The sequence below is a fragment of the Mirounga angustirostris genome, unplaced genomic scaffold (assembly GCF_029215605.1).
Source record: "Mirounga angustirostris isolate CCGP_5_RB_7025 unplaced genomic scaffold, mMirAng1.0.hap1 SCAF_9, whole genome shotgun sequence".
Classification (NCBI taxonomy): Eukaryota; Metazoa; Chordata; class Mammalia; order Carnivora; family Phocidae; genus Mirounga; species Mirounga angustirostris.
Window position 1 is genome coordinate 108,219,696 of NW_026991717.1, and position 25,819 is coordinate 108,245,514.

General features: G+C 38.0%; 1 protein-coding gene across 8 annotated transcripts in view; it reads left to right on the plus strand.

The window, feature by feature from the left end:
• The window catches only part of SYNE2 (spectrin repeat containing nuclear envelope protein 2), a 326,900-nt gene that overhangs the window by 88,783 nt on the left and 212,298 nt on the right, over window positions 1–25,819 (plus strand). For all 8 annotated transcript variants that reach the window (XM_045901009.3, XM_045901011.3, XM_064571157.1 and 5 more), the window contains exons 9-18: window positions 5,269–5,369; window positions 7,522–7,623; window positions 9,981–10,118; window positions 17,332–17,496; window positions 18,318–18,430; window positions 19,427–19,589; window positions 20,916–20,994; window positions 21,263–21,450; window positions 23,122–23,286; window positions 24,185–24,334. In XM_045901009.3, the coding sequence (XP_045756965.2) occupies window positions 5,269–5,369; window positions 7,522–7,623; window positions 9,981–10,118; window positions 17,332–17,496; window positions 18,318–18,430; window positions 19,427–19,589; window positions 20,916–20,994; window positions 21,263–21,450; window positions 23,122–23,286; window positions 24,185–24,334 (1,364 nt within the window). The remainder of the gene's footprint in view (window positions 1–5,268; window positions 5,370–7,521; window positions 7,624–9,980; window positions 10,119–17,331; window positions 17,497–18,317; window positions 18,431–19,426; window positions 19,590–20,915; window positions 20,995–21,262; window positions 21,451–23,121; window positions 23,287–24,184; window positions 24,335–25,819) is intronic.

Below are 25,819 nucleotides of genomic sequence, written 5' to 3' on the forward strand. Positions count from 1 at the left end.
CTATACCCATCTGCCCCCAACTTATGGTTGCAGCTGCTGGACATGTATAGTTCTGACATGAATGTTAGTGGATAATTTCCTTTAGGATCATGAGTAAGTACAACAGCAAAGAAGTCTGTCACAACTTCATTTGTTCTTCAACAACGTGAATGAGTTTTTTGCTGAGTCAGTCCTGGAAGAATATTTCCTCAATTTTTTTGCACTGTGTGCAATTTAACAGCTCTAAACAGGACATACTTTTGGGGTGCCTGGGTGGATCAGTCGGTTAAGCGTCTGCCTTCGGCTCAGGTCCTGGGATCGAGCCCCGCATCGGGCTCCCTGTTTGGCGGGAAGCCTGCTTCTCCCTCTCCCACTCCCCCTGTTTGTGTTCCCTCTATCGCTGTGTCTCTCTCTGTCAAATAAATAAATAAAAAATCTTAAAAAAAAAAATAAACAAGAACTACTTTTAAGTTTAACTTGCATTATTAACATTTTCTCCATCCCTTTCTTCATAATCAACAAAACAAGAAATCAAGCCCGCATTTGCTGATTTGTGTGTGTTTGTGAGGTTTCAACATTACCACCACGGCTGATTCCAGTGAGAAGTCACTGAATGCAGAGTAGGAAAAGATGTGCAACCCTAACACACCATTAGGTATTATTTTTTCTATCATACAAGTACAATAGAGGTAAATAACCTCAAGAGCATAGGTAATAGTAAAATGTAGTTAAAATAGTAGGGAAGTGGTGAGTTTTAAGTATCTATTACCTTTATATATATATATATATTTTTTTAGGATTTTATTTATTTGAGAGAGAGACAGAGATAGTGACAGAGATAGCAAGAGATAGCATGAGCGAGAGGGGAGGAGAGGGAGAAGCAGGCTCCCCGCTGAGCCCCGACATGGGGCTCCATCCTAGGACCCCGGGATCATTAACTGAGCTGAAGGCAGACGCTTAACCATCTGAGCCACCCAGGCGCCTCTAATATATTTTTTTGATTGTGTGTTTATACAATTTAATTTTTAATGCTGGCTATGTTTAACAACCAGCTTATAAAAGTGCTGAAAATCCAATAATCAGCTCTCTCAAGCTGAGCCATTTGGCTCCAACATACCACTAAGTGATTGTGGCTTTGTCACTTAACTTTTTGGTTGTATACGGCTTTATTGTGATGTCATTCACATACCATACAATTTACCCATTTAAGTGTACAATTCAATAGTTTTTTAGTATATTGGTGAAATTTTGCAACAATCATCATTATCAATTTTAGAACCTTTGCATCATTCCAAAAATAAACCCCATCCCATTAGCAATCCATCCCTATCTCTCCCCACCTCTTCCAGCCTCTAAGACACACACACACACACACACACACGCATGCATGCACGCACACACGCACCCAGCCCTGGCAACCACTAATTCTTTCTCTTTCTATAGATTTACCAAGTCTGGACATTTCACATAAACGTAGTCTTTTGTGACTGTCTTCTTTACCTTAGCATAATCTTTTCAAAGCTTATCTCTGTGGCAGCGTCTATCAGGACTTCATTCCTTTTGTTTTTAATAGGCCTTATGTTTTAGAACAGTTTTAGGTTTACAGAAAAATTGGAAAGAAGATCTAGTAAGTTCCCATGAAGTTTTCCCTATTGTTGACATATTAGTACAATACATTTGTTATCATTAATGAACCAAAATTGATATATTTTTATACTTTATTCACGTTTCTTTAGTTTTCCCCTGATGCTCTTTTTCTTTTTAGGATTCCATCCAGAATTCTACCTTACATTGAGTTTTCACATCTTTTTTGACTGCTGTTGACTGTGACAGTTTCTTAGAGCTTTTTGTTTTGATGACCTGACAGTTTTGAGGATTACTGGTCGTGTATATTGTAGAGTACCCCTTTCCTGGATTTGTGTTATGTCTTTTCTCTTATTAGATTAGGGTTATGGGTTCTTTGGAGGAAGACCACAGAGTTGTAAAGTGCCATTCTTATCACATCGTATCAGGGGAACATGCTGTCAACATTATATCACTGGTGATGTTAACTTGATCACCTGGCTTTGTCAGGTTTCTCCCTTGTGAAGCTAGTTTTTGTTTCCCTCTTCCTGTGTTCTCTTTGGAGGGAAGTCACTGTGCATAGCCCGAAAATAGGAGGGTTATGCTCACTCTCCTCGAGGGCAGGTTATCTACGTAAATTGTTTACACTTCTTTTGCAGGAGTTATGTCTGTTCTCTCCCGCATTTATTCATTTATCCAACCATTGATTTATATCAGTATGGGTTTATGGACATTTTGTTTTATACTTTGGGTTGTAATCTAATATTACTTTGTTTTATTTCTCAAATTAAAAAAGATTTTTTCAGCTCAAAGTTTTTTAGCCCCTGGGAGCTCTTTCAGCTAGCTCCTGTGCTTCTTTGACATAGCCCCATCCATGTGGTGTTTCCTTGTTGTTTTTGAGCATATCCTTATTTTCTGGCACTACAGGATGCCCCAGGCTCACCTTGTACATTTCCTACCCCAGGCCTGCGATCAGCCCTCTCTCCAAGGAGCGCTGGTTGGAGAATGGCATTAGAGGCTAAGATCTGGGAGCTAACTGTGCTCATTGCTTTGATTCTTAGCCTTCTTGGGCCTCAGTTGAATTAGGGGATATTTCTACGTAAGAGTTAGCCTAATGATTCCAAATTTTTATATATTAAGTTTGTCATTATGTTAGTTTCAGGTGGCTTATTATTAATTCTTCTTGTTAACTTTCCTCTCCTTGTTTTTCCTTCCTTCCCATTTCTTCCTTTCTTTGTCTTTTCTCTTTCCTTTTTGGCTTTTCATTATCTTTTTTTCTTTTCTTTGTTTTTCCTCATGTTTTGTTCTATCCCCTTTTCTGATTACTGGGTTTCTTTCTTTTCTTTTCTTTTTTTTTTTTTTTTAGTACTTTTCTCCTACTGTGATTCTCTAAATCTTTATTAGTATAAAGTATTTTCTCTGGTTCAGTATGTGAAAATAACTAGGCAAATAATGTAATAGACAGTATAAAAAGGCAAATTTCCACTGTATAAATGATTGCCGATAATTCATTTTAAATGGCTTAAATAATAGCTTAAAATGTTAAGTACATCATGATTATTTATGCAAACCAAATTCTTTTGTCATATTTGAATAAGATAATTATCTTTTGACAATTTTATTAAAACATTTAATCACAATGCATAGCTGTATATACAATAAAGTTTTCATTTTTATTTTTTTTAAGATTTTATTTATTTATTTGACAGAATGAGACATGGCGAGAGAGGGAACACAAGCAGGGGGAGTGGGAGAGGGAGAAGCAGACTTCCTGCTGAGCAGGGAGCCCGATGTGGGGCTCGATCCCAGGACCCTGGGATCATGAACTGAGCCGAAGGCAGACACTTAATGACTGAGCCACCCAGGCGCCTCTACAACAAAGTTTTTAAAAAGAAACATCTAGTTAAGTCAGTCTAATTATTTTATGTATCTCTTGATTTACTTTTTTAAAAAAGATTTTATTTGTGAGAGAGAGAGAGAGAAAGAGAGCTCAAGCAGGGGGAGCAGGCAGAGGGAGGAGCAGGCAGAAGGAGAACCAGGCTTCCTGCTGAGCAAGGAGCCCCATGCGGGACTCAATCCAGGATCCTGGGATCGTGACCTGGGCCCAAGGCAGATGCATAGCCAACTGAGCCAGCCAGGCGTCCCATACTTTTACTTTTCTACTTATACTTTTTTTTCGGTTAAAGAATAACTCAGTTCTTAGGGATGCTTCCTTTATTGAAACTCCACCCCTACCTTTTTATTGATACCTTTTGTATGTTTACTGTCTCGACTTTTATTATTTGGATATAGATTAGATTCATGTTCTTCCTCAGCCTACTTAGAACAGTCATTGGGCCCAGTAAACACATTTGCTAAAGCATGCATAATGTGTTATATTCGTTTGTTGTTTGTTTTTCTCCTAACAGTAAGCTCCTTGAGGGGCAGATAATGTGTTAAGGTATCTAGCATCTACTCAAGTGTCTAGCATCCCCTTGTTGAATGAATAAAGTGATGAAACATACAGCTCCTAAGGGCAAGAACTCGGCCTTACCTATCTTGCTTGTGATCTGCATTTGTTGACTCTCTATAAATATTTGATGAATTTATTTTAACTAAATTAATAAATAAACACAGAAGATTTCCTTTTCTTTTCTTTTTTTTTTTTATTCATGAGAGGCAGAGGGAGAAGCAGGCTCCCAAGGATCAGGGAGCCCGATGCGGGACTCGATCCCAGGACCCTGAGATCATGACCTGAGCCGAAGGCAGATGCTTAACCATCTGAGCCACCCAGGCGCCCAGAAGATTTCCTTTTCAGTATCTTCCTGGTTGTTTTGGCAACATACTAAAAGACATCCCAAAATTATGTGTTCATTTTGTCTGTAGTGTATTGATCGCTTCTTTGTGATTTTGTGATCTACCTAATTTAATATAAGTCTGGAGAAGTTCTGCACTTAAGGAATTTATAATATTTTTACTTTGTTTAATTCAGCATTTTCCAAATTTATTTCACCATGGACTTCGTTAATGCACCACAAGGATTGACCCACAGAAGGCTCTCAGTAAATATATTTGTTCCACGAATGAACAAATAAAATCTTGCGGATGTCTTGAGTAAGTCTGCCATACAACGTATGCTTTTGTCTGTCAGAAAGAGAGAGAACATAAGCAGGGAGAGTGACAGGCAGAGGGGAAGGGAGAGAGAGAAGCAGGATCCCCATTGAGCAGGGAGCCCGATGTGGGGCTCGATCCCAGGACCCCGGGATCATGACCTGAGCCGAAGGTAGATGCTTAACCGACTGAGCCGCCCAGGCGCCCCAACATATGCTTTTGGAAATGCTTCACTGAACACTTGCTGGGACCGGTGTGACAGGAATGGAGTCCAGTTGCTCTGTGTTCCTACACTTTCCTCTCCTGGAGGAGTTTCCGTATCGTGTCTCTGGAAGGAGGAAGGCTGTATTGTCCCCTTTCCACCCTCCCTACTGAGGGCCTTACACGGACAACATGTAAGGTGGAAACTGAGGCTGTGCGTGTGCTACCAGCAGGATTCCACTCAGCTCTGTTTGCCTGTGGATCTAAGCTCTGAGCCACCGCGCGGACTTGGAGAAAGGGCCGCCGACCAAAGATTGCGCGGCCGGTTAACTACTTTGGTTCATTTCAAGGCTGTCTTACGGCAGAGGCGGTTCTTGTGTAGTCGTTACAGTAAATCGCATCTATAGCTGATTGACAGTGTGGCACCTCTTGCAGATGTGGACGTTGTGAATCCTGACGAAAAGTCAATCATGACCTATGTGGCGCAATTTCTGCAGTATTCGAAGGATGCAGCGGAGACTGGAGATAAAGCTCAGGTATGTCCTTATGAGTATGACTCAAGAGCATTTTTGTTGTACCCTACTAGTGGCTTAATTTTTAAAACTGAGGTACAAGGGCGCCTGGGTGGCTCAGTCGGTTGAGCGACTGTCTTCGGCTCAGGTCGTGATCCTGGAGTCCCGGGATCGAGTCCTGCATCGGGCTCCCTGCTCGGCGTGGAGCCTGCTTCTCCCTCTGACCCTCCCCCCTCTCATGTGCTCTCTCTCTCTCATTCTCTCTCTCAAATAAGTAAGTAAAATCTTTCAAAAAAAAAAAATTCAGTTCCTGGGTGGCTCAGTCGGTTAAGCGACTGCCTTCAGCTCAGGTCATGATCCTGGAGTCCCGGGATCGAGTCCCGCATCGGGCTCCCTGCTCAGCGGGGAGTCTGCTTCTCCCTCTGACCCTCCCCCTCTCATGCTCTCTCTCTCTCTCTCTCATTCTGTCTCAAATAAATAAATAAAATCTTAAAAAAAAAAAAACAAAACTGAGGTACAATTTGCATATAGAGCTTCAAACTGCAGTTCTGTGAGTTTTGACAAATGCATACACCCATGTAAGCCATGCCCCAGTCATGATGTAACACATTTCTGTTACCCAGAATGTTCCACTGTGCCTCTCTCCTGTCTGTACCCCCCACCCTGGGCAACCGGTATTCTAACTGCTTTCACTGTAGATTAGTTTTGCCTGTTCTTCAAAATTTTTAAGTTAAAAGTGGTAATTAATTAAACTTTGCTGAATTATCTAAAATAACTTTTACATAGGCACTCTGTAAGACAAATTAAGTTTAGCAGGCTTTTGAAAAATCCTAGAGCTATCTAATTTTTGTCTATTTTAATTTTAACAGCTTTTTTTGAGATATAATTCACATGCCATGAAATTAAACCATTTAAAGTTCACAGTTCAGTGGTTTTTGGTATATTTACATAGTTGTGCAATCATCACCACCATCTAATTTTAGCATATTTCCATTTTACCTGTTCTTTGACTACATGTAACTGGGATTGTATAATCTATAAAAAATGGAAGCAGTGTGTTCTACTCTTCATCGTTGTTTGTTGTGGTCCGCTTGAATCACTATCAGATTGCAATTTCATTATTCAGTTTTTTCCTTTGACTCTCAGGTACACAAAATATTGTGGGTGCAAATTTCATAAAAATCAGTGAGATGCAAATAAACACATATTCTGCTGCTGTGGAGATAAATGAGTGCTGTGAATTTAGTAAAGTGTTTTTGAATATTATTTTAATATGTATTTAAACTACTTCCTCAGACATGTTTACATGCAGTCATATTGTCGCATTTTATGTGCCAAATTTAGGCCTATGTTTTTCCAACTGTTACGTTTGAGGCACCACGCCAGATCTGTTGCTGACTCTGGAACAGAGACTCAAGCTGGGACGCAAGCGTATAATTCAGTTCACTTATTTCTGACCTGCTGGGGAGCTACTCTTTTCTAATTAATTTTCTTATTAAAAAATAAAATGAAAAATTCAACTGTCCATGAAATCAGATGCAAAAATATATAGAAAACACTCCTGTTTAACAGAAAGAGAAGAGTAAATGAAGGTTAAAGGAGAATGGAAATAAGATGTAACATCTTTGGCTTTATCCTCTGGCAGTAAATTTTGCTTTCAAATGTAAGCAAGCAAGAATCTAAGAAAAAATAGTTGTTGCTCACATCCACAGGATAGCCGAACCAAAACGTTTAGTAGCGTTATTTTCAGGGTCTTTAAAATGCTCAAGATATTTTTGATGTCAGTGTATTTGGGTGTGAATAGCTCTTGAATTAACCCATATTTAGAGGTATTAGAAAGCAGTATTCTGAAATGCCTAATATAAATGAGTAATTTAGAATAATGTTCTCTAAAATTGAGGAATAATAGAAATGGATAAGCAAAAAAAAAAAAAAATAGGGGCTTGCTTGCCTTGTCTCTTTAGCACATTATGTTCAGGTGCTAGTTTCAATCCATTTTAAAATTTAAGGTGTTATGTGCACAAGCAAAATTCCTTTTTGGCACCATGAGTCATTGGTGTGTAACGATTGCATTATTTCACTGATGTTTGAAGTTGTTAATTTTATTGTTAAAAAAAAATCTCCAAGTCTATTTAGGGTAGAGTTTTAAATGTGCATGTGTTTGTGTGAATTTTAGGGAACGATGAAAGATGCTGTGGTCTGGTTAACTCTACAAGAGAAAAAACTACAGGAAGTCCTAAAGGATTCAGAAAACGAGACCTACTCTAAGAAGTATGAAGTAAGTATGACTTTAAACAGCAATTTATTTGTAACTCACTGTTAGGGAAGAGTAGGATGCTTTTGGAAAAAACATCTTTCAGGGTAATTATTTAAACGCTAAACAAATGCCAGGTTTTAGCCTTGAGTTCTAGGACAGTGCTTCTCACATTTCTGATGTGCGTGTGAATTACCTGGGCAGTCTCGTTAAAGTGCAGATTCTAATTCAGTAGTTCTGGGTGGGGCCTGAGACTCTGCATGTCCAGCAAGCTGCCGGGTGGTGCTGATGCCTGGTCCTCCGGGTACTTTGAATAGTAAGCTTTTAGAACGGGGCGTGGCAAACTGGTCTGTGGACCCCATCATCAGTTTTGTGCATCGGGTGTTACTGGAAGAGAGCCATGCCCACTAAAGTATTGTTCATGGCTGCTTGGGCCAGAGTTAAGTAGTGGCAATAGCCACCATACAGCCCTCAAACCTAGGACATTTACTATCTCGCCAGTTACAGCCAGAGTTTTCCAGTCCCCAGTCTAGAGCAGAAAGAATATTGAATGAAAAAAAGATCAGGAAATCAGAAATGAAGCCAACCCCGAATTATAACAAGATAGGGCCCCAATCAAGGTGTCCTTCGAGGAAAATTGACATGTGTTATTGTCCCCGCGTTTGAACATTTGCTTTGTACCAGGCGCCTTGCCAGCCAGCATTTTACCTGTCATAGCATCTTATGGAGAATGGTATTGCTATTCTAGCCTTACAGATGAAGACAAGACTTAGAGGCACGAAGCGACTTGTCTGAGGTCACGTAGCTACTGAGAGGTAGAGCTGGGATTTGAGTGAAGTCTGGCTTTGAAGCCCTAGCTCTCTTTATGTCCTGGGGCTTCTCCAGGTTAGGCAGTTGCTTCTTGTACTGTCTTGAAAGAGACTTAACAGGAGCCAAGGTGGGGGCTCTTCAGCCCCGTTTCTCAGAACCCACTTTCTCTGCAACTCTGCTCCACACTAGTCCTCCGTCCTGAATAAAGCAGACACCCTCTCATGTGCCTGCACAGCACTTAACACCTCCAAGCTCTGTTTCCCTGTCTGAGGGAGTTGGACGAATCCAGCCTTCCCAACCGTACCATGCGGTGGATTGTGCGACTTGCTGGCAATAGCATCCTTTTTGGTTTAGAGGCGTCAGGGAAGAAAGGGGATGGGACAGTCTCATCTTACTTTCATCTGAACTGCATCAGCTTTTGTGCTTCTTCCATCTCTGTTCTGGCCCAATATGGGTTTTTTTAAAAGATTTTATTTATTTATTTGAGAGAGAGAGTGCGCTAGCACAAGCAAGGGGAGGGGCAGAAGCAGAGGGAGCGGGACAAGCAGACTCCCCACTGACTGTGGAGCCCAACTTGGGGCTTGATCCCAGAGCCTGGGGATTATGACCTGAGCTGAAGGCAGATGCTTAACCGACTGAGCCACCCAGGTGCCGTTGGCCTGATGTTTTTTACTGACAAGATGCTAAGCGTCCACTGGAAGTGCTTTGCTCGCACATACGTCCTTGATTTAGTAATGGACCACAGATTCAGGTTTCTAAAACGGCCTTATGAAGTTATTAATGATCAGAAAGAATTACAATAATTATCCCCCGGTTTGCTTGTAAAACTTAATCTTTAAAAAAAAAATTATTTATTTATTTATTTTTAAAAGTAAACTACTCCAAACATGGGGCTCGAACTCATGACCCCAAGATCAAGAGTTGCGTGCTGTCCCAGCTGAGCCAGCCAGGTGTCCCAACTCATAAAATATAACTGAAAATGCTGTCAGTTTTTATGAATAATGTTTGAAATAATATTTATGGAATTGATGACTCTTCAACACTGATATTTCACACAAATCCAAACCAAGGAAAGCTTTATTTATTAAATTTTTGAGGGCAGGGATGAAGTATTTTCTAAGGTCTATATAAAATGACTTGGGAAGAACTGGTTCAGGTGCAGTTAATCACACGTTTACATGGGATCGCTGCTACCATATAGTTCTTACTTATACTCATTCTTATTTTGTCATGAATCCATATTTGGGGAGGACAAACAAACTCACATTTTCCATGCGGCATCATGAGTTGTCCTGTCGAGCTGGGTGACCTGGGCACTCTCTTCCAGTAGAAATCCAACAGTACTGACCCGAGACACAAGCTGTGACCTGTTGTTACTGTGATGGCACTCAGATGATCAGGGTGCACTGATGAAAGATACCAGAGCAGTGAGAGGATCCGGAAGTCAGGGAATTTTACCTTTATCTAAGTAAAAATTAAATGTAACCTACACCTATAGACCTTTACATAGCGGATTACATTTCAGAAACTGATCTGAAATTTCTGTCTTGAAAATATTTTTCTGATTGTAGAGTCTGCTGTCCTTTTTGGAGTCATTCAATGAAGAAAAAAAGCCCTTTTTGGACATCCTGCCAATAAAAAGGAATCTGGATGAGCTGAATCAAGATCAGTTACAGTTGAGAGAAGCCTGGGATGGCCTCACCTACCAGGTTACTGTGTTATATTGATTGAAAGAACATTTTCACGAGGCAGCTTTGTTTGTTGGATGATTACTTTAGACTTCCATGAGGAATTCTGTAAAAGAGTAGATGCTACATTAGAAATTTGGGAGAGTGTTCTTTTATTTTCTCCGTGGCATCATTTGGGTAGTGATTGATATTTAATAGGAATTTACAGCATTCTACTTAGAGAAACTGCTTATCCAAAGTTTTTATATTTGCCATCAGTGATTGGTTTGCCACAGTAGATTATCCATATTCTGACTGACCTGCAGCCTCATCTCTATGATGGACCAGGGTCATGTGTCACTATTAATAGATGCTTGAAGGGGGTTAGGGACAAGCCTAGAGAGAATGTGTGAAGATGAATGTGTATGTGTGTCTGAATATATCTATATGATTTCAGTTGTTTGCAGTTTATTGAGATTTGTGTTATGACCCACGATGTAGTGCATGTTTTTTTTTTTTTTAAGATTTTATTTATTTATTGGAGAGAGACAGAGATAGTGAGAGAGAGCAGGAGCAGGGAGAAGGAGAAGGAGGCTCCCTGCTGAGCAGAGCCCAACGTGGGGCTCGATCCCAGGACCCTGGGATCATGACCTGAGCCAAAGGCAGACGCTTAACCAACTGAGCCACCCAGGCGCCCTGGATGTAGTGCATGTTGATGTACATACCATTTGCCCTTGAAAAGAATGTGTATTCTGTAGTTATTTGATACAGCATTATTTCTTTCTTTCTTTCTTTTTTTAAGATTTTTATTTATTTATTTGAGAGAGAATGAAAGGGAATGAGCAGGGAGAGCGGCAGAGGGAGAGGGAGAAGCAGACTCCCCTGCCGAGCAGGGAGCCTGAGTGGGGCTCTATCCCAGGTCGCCGGGATCACAGGATCATGACCTAAGCTGAAGGCAGCTAGATGCCCAACCTACTGAGCCACCCAGGTGCCCTTGATATAGCATTCAACAGATATCAGTTAAGATAAAGATGGTTGCTGGTGTCAGATTATCTATGTCTTGATTGACATTTTGCTTAGTTTTATCAGTTGCCGAGAGAGGGCTATTAAAATCTATAGAATCGTTCCTTCGATGCTGTCGGATTTTGCTTCATGTATTTTAAAACTTTGTTATTAGTTGTGCACACATGATTGTTATCATGACACTGATGAATGACACTTTTATTACTATGAAATATTCTTGTTTATTTCTCGTAATACTGGTTTTTTTGATGTCTACTTAATCTGATATCAATATGATCATTCCAGTCTTATGCTGACTGTGTGATACATCTTTTTCCTTTGTTTACTTTCATTTGAGTCTTTATATTTAAAGTGCATCTCTTATGGGCGGCATATGTTGGATCTTGCTTTCTTATCCATTATGATGATCTCTACCTTTTAGTTGGAGAGCTTAGTCAGTTAATATTCAATGGAATATTAATATGGTTCAATTTAGGGCACCTGGGTGGCTCAGATAGTTAAGCGTCTGCCTTCAGCTCAGGTCATGATCCCAGGGTCCTGGGATCGAGTCCCACATCGGGCTCCCTGCTCCTTGGGAGCCTGCTTCTCCCTCTGCCTCTCTCTCTCTGTCTCTCATGAATAAATAAATACAATCTTTAAAAAAAAAAATATGGTTCAATTTAGGTATACCATTTTACTCTTTTTTTCTGTTTATTCCCTCTGTTTTTTGTATCTCTATTCTTTTCCTGCCGTGCTTTCGATTATGTTAATATTTTTAGAATTTCATTTTAATTTATCTATTGGCTTTTTGCTCTACTGCTTTCTATTGGATTTCTAGTGAGATTACAGTATACATTTAAAAATTATTACAGTCTGCAGGGCGCCTGAATGGCTCAGTCGGTCTCAGCTCAGGTCATGATCTCAGGGTCCTGGGGTCGAGCCCCACATCGGACTCCCTGCAGAGCAGGGAGTCTGCTTCTCTCTCTCCCTCTCTGCCCCCTCTATCTCTCTTAAATAAATAAATAAAATCTTTTTTTTTTATTTTTTTTTAAAGATTTTATTTATTTATTTGACAGAGAGAGACACAGTGAGAGAGGGAACACAAGCAGGGGGAGCGGGAGAGGGAGAAGCAGGCTTCCCACTGAGCAGGGAGCCCGACGTGGGGCTCGATCCCAGGACCCTGGGATCATGACCTGAGCCGAAGGCAGACACTTAACTGACTGAGCCACCCAGGCGCCCCTAAATAAAATCTTAAAAAAAATTTTTTTACAGTCTACTTATACAACTTTTAAGTTATCGTAATTTTTATGTAGAAATCTTGCAATAGTTTCATTTATTTGTCATTCTTTATGCTATAGTTTCTTTATATATAAATACATATATATGCCACAAACATATGTTTTAAAGTCCCCAAGACCATGTTATAAATTTTTGCTAAAAATAGCCATACATTTTAAAGAAATTAAGAGAAAAAAAGTCTCTTATATTTATCTAGATATTTATCATTTCCAGTGGTCTTCATTCCTTTCTAGAGGTTTGAGTTTCCATCTGAACTCATTTCCCTTCAGCCTGAAAAAACTTTTTTTTAACTTATCTTGTAATGCAGGTCTGGCGGAAAAAATTCTCTTAATTTTCTTTGGTTTCTGAATGTCTTTATTTTGCCTATATTCTTTTTTTTTAAGGTTTATTTACTTATTTTAGAGAGAGAGAGAGAGAGAGAGAGCACATGCAGGGAGAGGGGCAGAGGGAGATGGAGAGAAAGAATCTCAAGCAGACTCCTTGCTGAATGTGGAGCTGGATGTGGGTCTTGATCTCATGATCCTGAGGTCATGACCTGAGCCAAAATCAAGAGTTGGATGCTTAACCTACTGAGCCACCCAGGCGCCCCGCCTTCATTCTTTTTTTTAAAAATATCTTTATTGATGTATAATTTACACACCATACAATTCATTCATTTTAAATGGATAAGTTAAATGATTTTTGGTGAATTTACAGAGTTGCAACAGAGATTTTATGGTCTACAAGTCAAAAATACTCTTTGGCCCTGGAAAAATTTGTCGATCCCTGCTCAAGCCTCTTGGCTGTCAGGAGTGCTAGCCTGTTCTCAGAATAGATGTTTCACATCAGTTATGAAGGGTGTTAAATAGTCTGGTAGCTTAAAAGAGTCACCCTCTCTGAGTACCTAATTTGGGAGAACTGGCATAGCTCCAGAAACCTTCCCATCAAGTGTCAGGGCTCATTGCATCCCCAGCTCATGTTCTTATCACAGCTTTGAAACTGACCCTTGCAAAGGGCAGGAGCTTTCAGTTACAAGTGCTCAACAAAATGGAAGGAGAGGAAGAAGATACTGTCTGTAGAGTTCACGATGTTCCAGGACACAAAGACCTGGCCTAATTTTACTGAATATGATTTGGCAAAAGTACCCACAATAATGAGAAAATCCATTAAAAAAAACTATTTTGCAAGAGTAAGTGCCACAAATTGATCATAGCTTGAAAATCCATTCCTTAGTTGGATATAATACAGCTTGTTGTCTTGGTGTGGCAAAGGAGACATTAATTTTAAAGTCATCAGGTGTGTAAAAGTCAATACCATCCAGGCAATTTCTGATTCAGTTGTTTGAGCACACAGTTACCTCAGAGCATCACAGTAAATGGTTTCATTTTAAGCCAGCTATGCAAAATAGCAATATTCTGTTATTTTGACCTGACAAGATCAGGGCAGACCAGATACAAATTTTCATCCAAAATTACAAAAGTAATTTCCAAAACTAAGAAAGTATGGAGCCAGTTTTTTGCTATGGTAAGTGAGAAAGAAGAGAAATAAAAGGTAAATATCATCTTGTATCTTTCCCCTTCTGACCTTTACAAAGGGTACAGCTCCCAGGCAGAAAGCACAAGTTCCGTTCCATCCAAAATGTATGCAGCTTTCTTTCAGTTGTGAAAAGATCATCAGTTGAATTAGAGCTATTGTTCTTAGACTCTCTTTAACTCAGTCATGTATCAACTTTCTGACTTCTTTTATTTTGGCAAATGCACAAATAACTTGGTTATAATGAAAAAACATATTAAAAATTCATAATGGGGTGCCTGGGTGGTCAGTTGGTTAAACATCTGCCTTCGGCTCGGGTCATGTTCCCAGGGTCCTGGGATTGAGCCCCACATCAGGCTCCCTGCTAAGTGGGAGGCCTGCTTCTCCCTCTCCTTCTGCTGTTCCTTCTACTTGTGCTCTCTCTCTCTGTCAAATAAAAAAAAATGTTTAAAAAAAATTCATAATAAAAATATTTTTTTCATTCTTTTCCAGCTGGAGGCTTAATTGCATATACTTAATGATTTAAAATTGTAGAGTTGCCTTTTGCCATATGTTGTTTGAGAAGATAAACTTGCAAGCAACTAAAGCAAAACAAAGTACTACATGATATTCCTTACATGTGGAATCTTTAAAAAAAAAGTCAAACTTCTAGAAATAGCGAGTAGAAAACTGGTTGTCAGGGCTGGGGGGTAGGGAATAGAAGTTGGTAAAAGGGTACAAACTTCTAGCTGTAAGTTGAGTAAGGTCACATGATGGCTATTCTTGATTAACACTGCATTAAAGCATTAAAATTTGCTAAGAGAGTTGAATTTAAATGTTCTCACCAAAAAAAAAAAAAAAAAGATGTGAAGTGATTGGATGTGTTAATTAACTAGATAGTGGGAATCCTTCCACAGAGTATATGTGTATCAAATCACCATGATCTACACTTTAAATATCTTACAGTTTTGTCAGTTATACCTCAATAAACCTAAAAAAAAGAGTAAAACAATATGAAAACTATATTTAATGCTTCTAGTTTATGAATAGTTCCATTTGACCTCCTTAAAGGAGCTAGCTTTTTCCTCATTTAATATCTTTATACTTGGGTATTTGCTCATATGTTTCTTTTTGATATTTTCCTTGCATATGGTGGCACTCAATAAATGTTTTTCAGTCAATTAGTGATGAATCAGATAACCCCATTCTTTTAAAAATGTAATTTTGCTTTTTCTTTCCTCTATTTAAAATCAATTTAACTTTAAGAATAGTGGTAATTCATCTAGTAGAACTATAATGGAAAGAGAAATACAGATTTAAAACTCATACTTTCTTTTTCTTTTTTTTAAAACTCATACTTTCATTTGAGGAAGTCATTTGAGTGAAACACCTTTTAATTTGTGCTTGATCTTCATGGGGGTGGGTGTCTTTGGAATGAGAATGCCGTAAAAACCATAATAGAGCTGTGTGAGTTCAGATCAAAAACTACACTCTTTTAAAAAATTTTTATTTAAATTCAATTAACATATAATGTATTATTGGTTTCAGAAGTAGAGATTAGTGATTCATCAGTTGCATATAACACCCAGTGCTCATCACATCACGTGCCCCTTTTAATGTCCATCACCCAGTTACCCCATCCCCCCACCCCCCTCCAGTCCAGCAACCCCCAGTTTGTTTCCTATGAGTAAGAGTCTCTTATGGTTTATCTCCCTCTCTGGTTTCATTTTATTTTTTTCCTCTCTGAGTGGTGTGAAGTGATATCTCATTGTAGTCTTGATTTGTATTTCCCTGATGTTGAGCATCTTTTCATGTGTCTGTTAACCATCTTGATGTCTTCTTCAGAAAAATGTCTATTCATGTCTTCTGCCCATTTTTTTAACTGGATTATTGTTTTTTTGTGGTGTTGTTTGATAAATTCTTTATATATTTTGGATACTAACCCTTTATCAGATATGTCATTTGCAAATATCTTCTCACATTCCGAAGGTTACCTCTTAGTTTTGTTGATTGTTTCCTTTGCTGTACAGAAGCTTTTTACCTTAAGTCCCATTAGTTCATTTTTCCTTTTGTTTCCCTTGCCTCAGGAATTTAGGAAACAAAATAGGTGAACATGGGTGGGGGGGCGGGGGGGGGATGCAGAGAAGAGAGAGAAACAGACCTGGAAAGAGACTCTTACCAATAGAGAACAAACAGGGTTGCTGGAGGGGAGGTGGGCGGGGGGATGGGTTAGATGGGTGATGGGGATTAAGGAGGGCACTTGTTGTGATGAGCACTGGGTGTTGTATGTTAAGTGATGAATCACTGAAATCTACACCTGAAGCTGATATTACACTGAATATTAACAAAGTGGAATTTAAATAAAAATTTGAAAGACAAAAAATAATTAAAAATTAAAAAAAAAAGAATTCCAGGCATCATTGTGTAATCAGTGTTCTTCCAGGGTCTTCCCTGGGCCCTCTCTGTCTGGCTCTGTTATATTGCTGACCACAGTTAACTGTAACCATGTACTTTGCTTCCCCCACTAAGGGATTCAGGCAAGACCTCTGGGTGTTTTTTTTTTTATATTTATCTGATTGACCCTCAGATGTACAGGCTTGTGTTAAACTTACTTTTCTGTTCATGGCACATGGGTCTGGACAAGGCCCTAATCTAACTTTTATTCACTTTAATTTGTGTTTCTTTCTTTCTATACCCATGCCCTCCTTCCATTTCCCTTTCTCCTTAGCCCACTATTGTGATGTGCTTAAGGTGTATCTTTTTGTTTTGTTTTGTCTTGCAAAATACATATTAATATTTATGTGTTCATGTATTTTTAAATTGGGTAAATTGATGTTATATGTTATTCTGCCTCTTAAATTTTTGAGCCCATGTATTTAAAAAGCCCCACTGTTCCCATGTGTGCACATCTAATTTGTGTCTAAGTGCTGTACTCTACTCTGTGGTGTGCATGCCCCTTCTCCATTCCAGAAGCTTTTTATGGCTCTATCAGCTATTAGCACAGCAGGTTATTAATAAATGTTTGCAGAATGAATCAATCAATCAATGTGGGAGTGAGTTCTGATGGTGCTTAGTGGGGAAAAAATCCAGGTAGAAGGGACAGCAAGAGTGAACACCTTGGGAATGCAGTAAGTGTTTGGGGAAATAAGTAGTTGATGTTTGTGTGACTCCTGTGCGTGGGGGAAGTGGTGGGAAGGCTGAGGAAGCAAGAGGTTCATTTATTTATTTGAGAGAGAGAGAGAGCACGCTTGAGTGGGGGGTGGGGAGAGGGGCAGAGGAAGAGGGAGAGAGAATCCCAAGCAGACTCTGCACTGAGTGTGGAACCCATTGCGTCTCACGACCCTGAGACAACCTGAGCCAAAACCAAGAGTCAGTTGCTCAACCGACTGAGCCACCCAGGTGCCCCTGAAGAAGTAAACTTTAGAAGAGTGTCTACTGAAGCACAGATTTTTGTTTTTTTCAGATTAATGTGTGGAAAACAGAGCTGAATCATGCCTTGCCCTCACCACTGCATCAAATCGAAGCCAGGCTCCAAGAGATAGAGGAGCTTATAGATGAAGACCTGCCAACTTCCCAGGATTATGGTGAAGCCATGGCTCTAATACAAGAAAAAATGACTCTAATCAAGGTTGGAAAGTAAAAAAGAAACATGGAAAAAATTTATGCTTTAGGGGCTGTTTTTTTTTTTTTTTTTTTTAAAGATTTTATTTCTTTATTTGAGAGAGAGAATGAGATAGAGCATGAGAGGGGGGAGGGTCAGAGGGAGAAGCAGACGCCCTGCTGAGCAGGGAGCCCGATGCGGGACTCGATCCAGGGACTCCAGGATCATGACCTGAGCCGAAGGCAGTCGCTCAACCAACTGAGCCACCCAGGCGCCCTTAGGGGCTGTTCTTGAGGAAGACTTTGTCCTAGGGAGAAGGGAAGGAAATATAATGGGTATTTGAGTTTGGTTTAGAACAATTCCCTTGGGGATTTTTGGGAGCCAGAGATACCTTCGCTTTCTTCATGGGCATTGTGCTAGTTCAAGCTGGAAACAATAAGGTAGAGTCTAGTAAGTTCTAAAGCAATTGTAAAACCTGACAAAAAGGAGGGAGGAGACTGGTTTAAAATATGAGAGATTGGGTTCTCACTACAGTGGCGTGAAGGAATTTGATATGTGACATTTATAGCATGTGAACATACAAGGGAATGGAAAATCCGAAAACAAAAGATTTTGATAATGCTTTTACCAAAGAAACTAGGGTCTGCCTCTCTGTAAAATGTTCCAGTTTAAAGCACTTCCGATGAAAATACTCATTTGCAAAGTTTTAGTTAAAAAAAAAAGTAAGGGCTTTATGATTTTTTTTGGAAAATGATGCAGTGCATGCCCAGAGCAAATGAGATTAACAAAACCCCAGTTACAGTGTTTGGCAAGAAGTCTGGTTCATGTCATGCTAAATTTCTTTTCAGAATCTGATGGATAAATTTGATTGTCATTTGAATACTCTTCTGGCATTCGAAAGTAGAGATGAACAACATTTACCACTGGTACCACCTAGGAAATTGGAGGAAATGAAAGGACGGTTTGTAACACCCGCACTTCTCAACTGCTCGTACCATTCATGTTTGAGCACTAACACGAAGCCATGGGGACCAGAAAATTAGAGACTTTTAGATCATTTCTGACAAGTACTTTTGAAATCTTGATGAATAGTACCTTCACATTTTACATAATAGTAATAGTATATCATGCTAACCATACTTGCTCTCTTATTGGATGGTAGGATATGGTGGTGGGCAAAATTCTGGACGTGGAGTCAGAAAATGAGCTCCATATCTGAGTTTTGATAAAGTTAATATCTTTCTGAGCGTATTTGTAAATATTTGTAAATACAAGATAATGATAATCACCCTTTTCATGTCTCACAAGGATCCTGGGTGAAATGGGAGGAGGTATCTGAAAGCACTTTGTAAACTCCAAAATACTATAAATAGAGAGATTATTTAATTGATGGTTGTCCACATCATCTCCTCTTTTCTCATCATTCATAAGTAACTTACTAGAATGATAATAAGAGGGTGTTAGCCTTAATAATGAAAGCTGTCTTAGATATAAATGTTGAAATTATGGTTGCATTCAGTTACACAAAAGTTTACAAATTTAGTAAAATATTTTGGAGATTAACATTTAGTGTAGGATTTTTTTCAATAGGGGAATCATTTCTTCAGAAAATGTTCTGTTAGATGTTTTCATCTCAGAAATAGTTGTTTTATATTTAGCCACAGTGTTTGTTTTACTTTGTGTGTTTTGTTTTGTTTTGTTTTGTTTTAAAGAAGATTTGGGGCATCTGACTGGCCTAGTTGGTAGAGCATGTGACTCCTGATTTCAGGGTCATGTTCAAGCTCTACATTGGGCGCAGTGTAGCTTACTTAAAAAAAAAAGATTTGAGGATACATCTGAGTTCCATGTATTTAAAATAAAAAGCCAAAGACCCAATATTTTTAGAAATGCCAAATAGATTATCTCGCATTCGGTCAATAATATTAAGTTAAACTCTAAAACCTGCAATATTTTCCAGAATCAACAACATTTCGGGGAAAAAATTCATTCCACGTCTAGAATTTCATTACTATAAGTGCTCAGTTCTTGGTTTGCTGGATGAAGTGAAATTAAAGTTGGATGTTTGGAACATCAAATATGGGAACAAAGAATCTGTGGAATTGTTGCTGGAAGACTGGCATGTAAGCTGTTTTATTTTGTATCTTAGACAAGTATTTTCAATGTCTGGGAGCTGGGTATGCATTTTTTCCTTGGCACAATTTCCCTTCACCTTTTCAGGTTTTGAGATGGGTTTTCTTGGTAATTTTCATTAGCTTAAAACTGCCTGGAGAACAGAATTGCAGGTAGTCAAATAACAGACAGTGGGAGGAGGAAGGAAGAGAAAACAGCATTATTCACCTCACCAGGGGAGAGTCAGTTAGCCAGGCTAATTAACATAATAGTTAGAAAATGTTTCAACGTTACTTCCATTAACAATTCCAACTTTCACTTTTTAAATATTTTTTCCCACTCAGATTCATGGTTTCATTCAAAAATTAATTTTTTTCTCAGAACATTTTATCTTAGCCTTTCAAGTTGTAAGAGTGGGAAAGAGTACATTTTGTCTTGAGGCTTTTTATGGAGAGGGGGTTTAGCTCTTGCAATTTGTAGGAAAAAAATGTTGCAATGATTTAAATATAAACGCGTTCATTTGTAAATTAAAAGCATCCTAGAAATGTCATTTCTACAGTTAGGATTTATCATTTTTTCTGTTTCCCTCTTTTTGGAATGAGAGACCAAAAAGAAAAATCCGAGACTGTAAGTTTCGGTGCAAAAATTGAAAAACACGATGAAGAGAGATTTATTTACAGTGAATGATTTAAACACTGTACATTCCTGAATAGGAAGCATCATTATAAATTTGACTAGGTTTTGAGTATCTTTCTTTCTTTTGCTTTCTTTGATTTTTCATTTTTCCATTTAAGTAATCATAGCATTGGTGCTTAATAAGTATACAATAAATAGAGGAGTTTTTAATTAACTCTAATTTTCCGTAACAGAATTTGCTTGCATAGGACACATAATTTGACTAGTGGTAGTTTCTCAAATGTTTTTGTGTGATGGATGGTATCTATTTATAACATATTCTAGTATGTCTAATAAAAGTTATTCAGTATTAGTAAAAATGTGCAAAATAAGAGAAACTGATATGAATTATGCAATATTAATAAATATATGAAATAGATTTTGGGGTGTCTGGGTGGCTCAGTCATTAAGCGTCTGCCTTTGGCTCAGGTCATGATCCCAGGGTCCTGGGATTGAGCCCCGCATCGGGCTCCCTGTTTGGCGGGAAGCCTGCTTCTCCCTCTCCCGCTCCCCCTGCTTGTGTTCCCTCTCTCACTGTGTCTCTCTCTGTCAAATAAATAAATAAAATCTTTAAAAAAAAATTTATGTCTCTATTTGGATATCTTGGCACATTTGTAATAGTAAAAAACTGTCAACATATTTTTTTTCCTTCCCCCCACCAGAAATTTATTGAAGAAAAAGAGTTCCTAGCTCAACTTGAAACTTCCTTTCAGAGATGTGAAGAAATCCATAAGAATTTAGGTAAAGCTGTACAGTTACTTTTTGATGGAATGACCATTACTTAAAAATAGCATTTTATCTGTTTCACTTACTTTATACCTTAATGTTTTAGGAATTGGTTTTACATATGTGTTTTCTTTGGAAAATCCTTGTGTTCACTTTTAATATTGTCAGAGTATGTATTTATTTCACCACTGTCAATTAATATGCAAATATTTTTCTTACCAGTATGATTTTATTAATAATAAACTGTTTTCTGAGATTACCTCTTATTTTGTTAACATTATAGCTGGAGAATATCAGGATATTAGTAAAGAATATACCACGGTGGAATATAATATTTGTACGTATAGAAAAAATATATATAATGTGAAATCCACTCTACAGAAAGTTCTGACATGTTGGGCTACTTATGTGGAAAACCTTCGCTTACTCAAGGCTTGTTTTGAGGAGACAAAGAAGGAACAGATTAAAGAGGTATTTTCAGTCTAATGGTACCTCCTCAATTTTACTTTCTTTTTTTTTTTTCATTTTGTTTGGAGATCCTCATTTTCAATCCAAAAATTAGAGGCCAGAGAACAGTAAGTATGACTCTTGGAAAAATTCTTCAAGGTATTGGAAAGAGTTTAGTTTCTTTCTAATATAATTGCCAAAAGGAAGTTTTCTCCTCATTATAGGTATTACACACACACACACACACACACACAGTGTAGCTTTTGAAAGATATATTGTTAAGTTCTTTGGAAAGAAAATAAAGGCCTTGGAGCATTTGATAGCTTATAGATACATTTAAAATAAACTGATATTTTTAAAAGTTTTATTTTTCCATTTGGATGAATACCTTTCAGCTCTAAAATTTCCCTGCATTTCTATAGGAAGAAAATGCAGAATACCTTAAACTTATGTGGAAAGGTATGGAAGAAATTTCAATGTAATTCAATATTGTTTTCATTTGCTAGTCATGTAATAATCTGTTTTATGATTATTCTCTGAGGTAGTTTTTCTTTCTTTCGTTTTCCTCTGTTGCAAATGGATATAGACAGCCTCTCAGATTAAACATTTTCCAAATAGAAACTAAAGTTACTCAGCTGAAAATGGGCTGTTTATATGAAAGTAAAATTTGTGGTAGGTGTAGGAATGCAAAAAGAATATTTGAAAGGTTAGTGAGTCATTCTTCCTGTCACCTGTAGTGATTCTAGAAATCCAAATCTTTGGATTTCAACACTTCTGTGTTTAAAGATCTTTTTTTTTTTTAAGTTTTTATTTAAATTCTAGTTGGTTAACATACTGTGTAATATTAACTTCAGTTGTATAATATAGTGATTTAATACTTTCATACAGCATCCAGTGCTCATCAGGACAAGCACACTCCTTAATCTCCATCGCCTGTTTCACCCATCCCCCGCCCACCTCCCCTCTGGTAGCCATCAGTTTGTTAAGAGTCTGTTTTTTGGTTTCTCTCTCTCTCTCTGTCCCTTAGCTCATTTGTTTCTTAAATACCACATATGAGTGAAGTTATATAGTATTTGTCTTTCTCTGACTGACTTAATTTGATTAGCATAATACTCTCTACCTCTATCCATTAAAGATCTTTTATGAAAATTCACATAACTGAGAAAAATAACACATTAAGCCTTGCAATTCCCAAACTCTGTGCTAAGGTGCCCTGAACTGCCAAAGAGGACTTTCAAGATAATTTAAATTTTGAGGGAGACACAGCAACATCAGTCTGTTGGATACCATGCAGCAAATAACTACCAAGTGGTTTGGACCCGCCTACGTAGAAAATAAGACCTATAAGATGAATCTTCTGACCTAGGGAATCTATGAAAAAATTACTGAGACATTTAGGGCACTGTGAACTGATAAATACTTGAGAACCTTTGCTCCGAGTTCATTAACCACTTAGAAAGATAGAACATCAGATGCTTCCTAAAAGTTCAGGACCAGGAGTGATGACAGACAGCTGGTGCCTGCCAATTAGTGATTAGGAATGAAGAGCTGGTCCAACAGGGAAGGGAAGGCTCAGAGTCTCTGCAAGAACTTCACACTCACTTTTGCTTAGAATCAACCTTAGTAAAGATCTATTATGGATAATGGAAAGGCAAGTGTTATGTCATTAAACTATGTTGCTTCTATGTTGTGTAGGTTCCCTTTGAGACACTATCCCAGTGGAATGTAGAACATACAACTTTAAATGAAGTGGGGAATTTCTTAATTCAAGTCAGTAATGATGAAGTTGGATCATCTATTTCTAAAGAACTGAGAAGGCTGAATAAAAGATGGAGAAAACTTGTTACAAAAACTCAGCTTGTAAGTTTTTTTTGTTTTATTTTTGTTTTTGGTAACAGCTTCATCGAGATATAACTCCCATCCATACAGTTCACTCATTTAAAGGGTGTAACTCAGCGATGTTTAGTATATTCAGAGTTGTGCGGCCACCATGGTCATGAATTTTAGAACATTTTTGTCACCTCCTAAAGAAACTCTGTACCCATTAGCAGTCACTCCCCACTTTCTCCCAGCCTCCCCAGCAGCCACTAATCTACTTTATGTCTTGTAGATTTGCCTATTCTGGATATTTCATACAGATGGGATCATATAACATCTGGTCTTGTGTTTCTTGACTTTTTTTAACTTAGCATGTTTTCAGGGTTCGTCTGTGTTGTAGCATGTATCAGTACTCCATTTCTTTTTATGGCAAATAATAGTCTATTGTATGGATACCCAACATCTTATTTATTCATTGATCAGTTGATGCACATTGGCTTCTTCCCACCTTTTTGACTATTATGAATAATGTTGCTTTGAACATTTATGTACAAGTTTTTGTGTGGACATGTAATGTATAGCTTTCTAGTTGAAATTCATTTACTATTATAGAACAACATTAAGCGTTTCTGCCTACCGATTTCAAGTTCCTTGAGAACATATGCTGAGCTTTATATAGCTTTATAGTTAGGATACATAGTGCCTTATAAAAGCAGACCTTTAATAAACAATTTTTGAACTTAAATGATTAAATTAGTCTGTTTCTTGTTCTTAATAATTGGAGACTGAAGTGTTTTTTGGGAGATGCTTATACTTTATAACATTGTTATTAAGTGATAAATCCCAGAATATATCGAATATATTATGTTCAATTATTGTTGGTAATAATATATCTTCACATAAAAAATATGGGCTTTAAATTTCATGACATTTTTTATAGGAGATGAATCTGCCACTTATAAAAAAACAGGATCAACCCAATTTTGACAATTATGAAAATACTCAGCTATCTAAAGAAGAAAAACCAACTGTTGATTTTTTGACAGATATGTCAATAGAACTTCCTGAAAATCATAATCAGAATATAAAGGTAAAATAGTCATATTTTATGTATTTCATTTGTATATAGAAATAATTTGGCTATTTAAAAAAAATTTTTTTAAGTAGGCTCCACGCCTAGTATGGAGCCCAACTCAGAGCTTGTCCTCATGACCCTGCAATCAAGACCTGTGCTGAAATCAAGAGTCGGATGCTTAACTGACTGAGCCACCCAGGTGCCCCAACTCAGCTATTTTTCTTTTGATAAAACCATATTGTTGAAACAATGGTAAATGTGATTATTGGATAACATTTAAAGTATGGTCATTTTCCACTAGAACGCTCAAGTGGATCCCTTCATGAAGGAGCTTTCAGTGTTCAAGTCTGTGTCTCTCACTCACTGAGGACTTCCACAGACATGCAGAAGCAGCCGTGACTTCTGAGCTGTGGAAATGGAGTTGATATTTTCTTCAGATGACTTTTGATTGTGTTCAGAGATTGTCTAGCTTTGGTCTAGCCCCTGGCCTGTGTCTTGCTTCCTTTCTGTACAATGGGGGACAATATAATTTTTATTTCTTGTTTTGTTGGATAATTTGGAGAATGACTTTAGATTATAGACAAGACTGTGGAAAAGGAACAAAAAAAATCATACACATGTAAGATATAATACCTGTGATTTGGGAAATGTGCCTCCTTCCAAATAATAATGGATCCAATGTCACTTAAAGTAACTTTTCACTGGCTTTGGCCAGTGGCTATGATGGAGTGCCAATGTTTCCCACCATCAGGAGACCTGATCAGAGAAAATCTTGAAAGATCTGAAATTGTGCAATATGCTTTTAGAGTATAAGAATGCAGAATACTATATTCCTCTAATACATTTAAGATACGGTCTGATTAGCAACAACTTTAAGAATGTATCTGTCGTGTAAGGTGTAAAGCTGTAGCATAACAACCTATAGGATACTGAGACATGTTTAATGGGAAAAGGCTTAATTGTGTTGAAACTGGATTCTGAGTCTCTTCTTGGTGATGTTTCACAACTGCTATTGCTCAGAGTTGTATTTAGTTAAATTGTATATGAGTCTTAGAAAGGTCTATAGAGTCATTATCCTAATTTTCTAAACTTTAATCTTTTTATCTGTAAAGTGGAGATGATAGTAACTAAATGATAGGAATGATATTATCATTAAGAAAATATATGTGAACATGGAGCGCCTGGGTGGCTCAGCTGGTTAAGCATCTGCCTTCGGCTCAGGTCATGACCTCAGGGTCCTGGGATCGAGCCCCGCATCGGGCTCCCTGCTCAGTGGGGAGTCTGCTTCTCCCTCTGCCCCTCTCCATGCTTGTGATCTCTCTCTCTCTCTCTCTCTCTCTCGCTCTTGCTCTCTCTCTCAAATAAGTAAATAAGATCTTAAAAAAAAGAAAATATATGTGAACAATTTTTTTACTTTTTAAAGTGATAAATATCAAAAGTGCTATTATCATTGTCTGAAAACTAGGTTTTAAGTTACTAAAATATGTTGAATTAGCCATC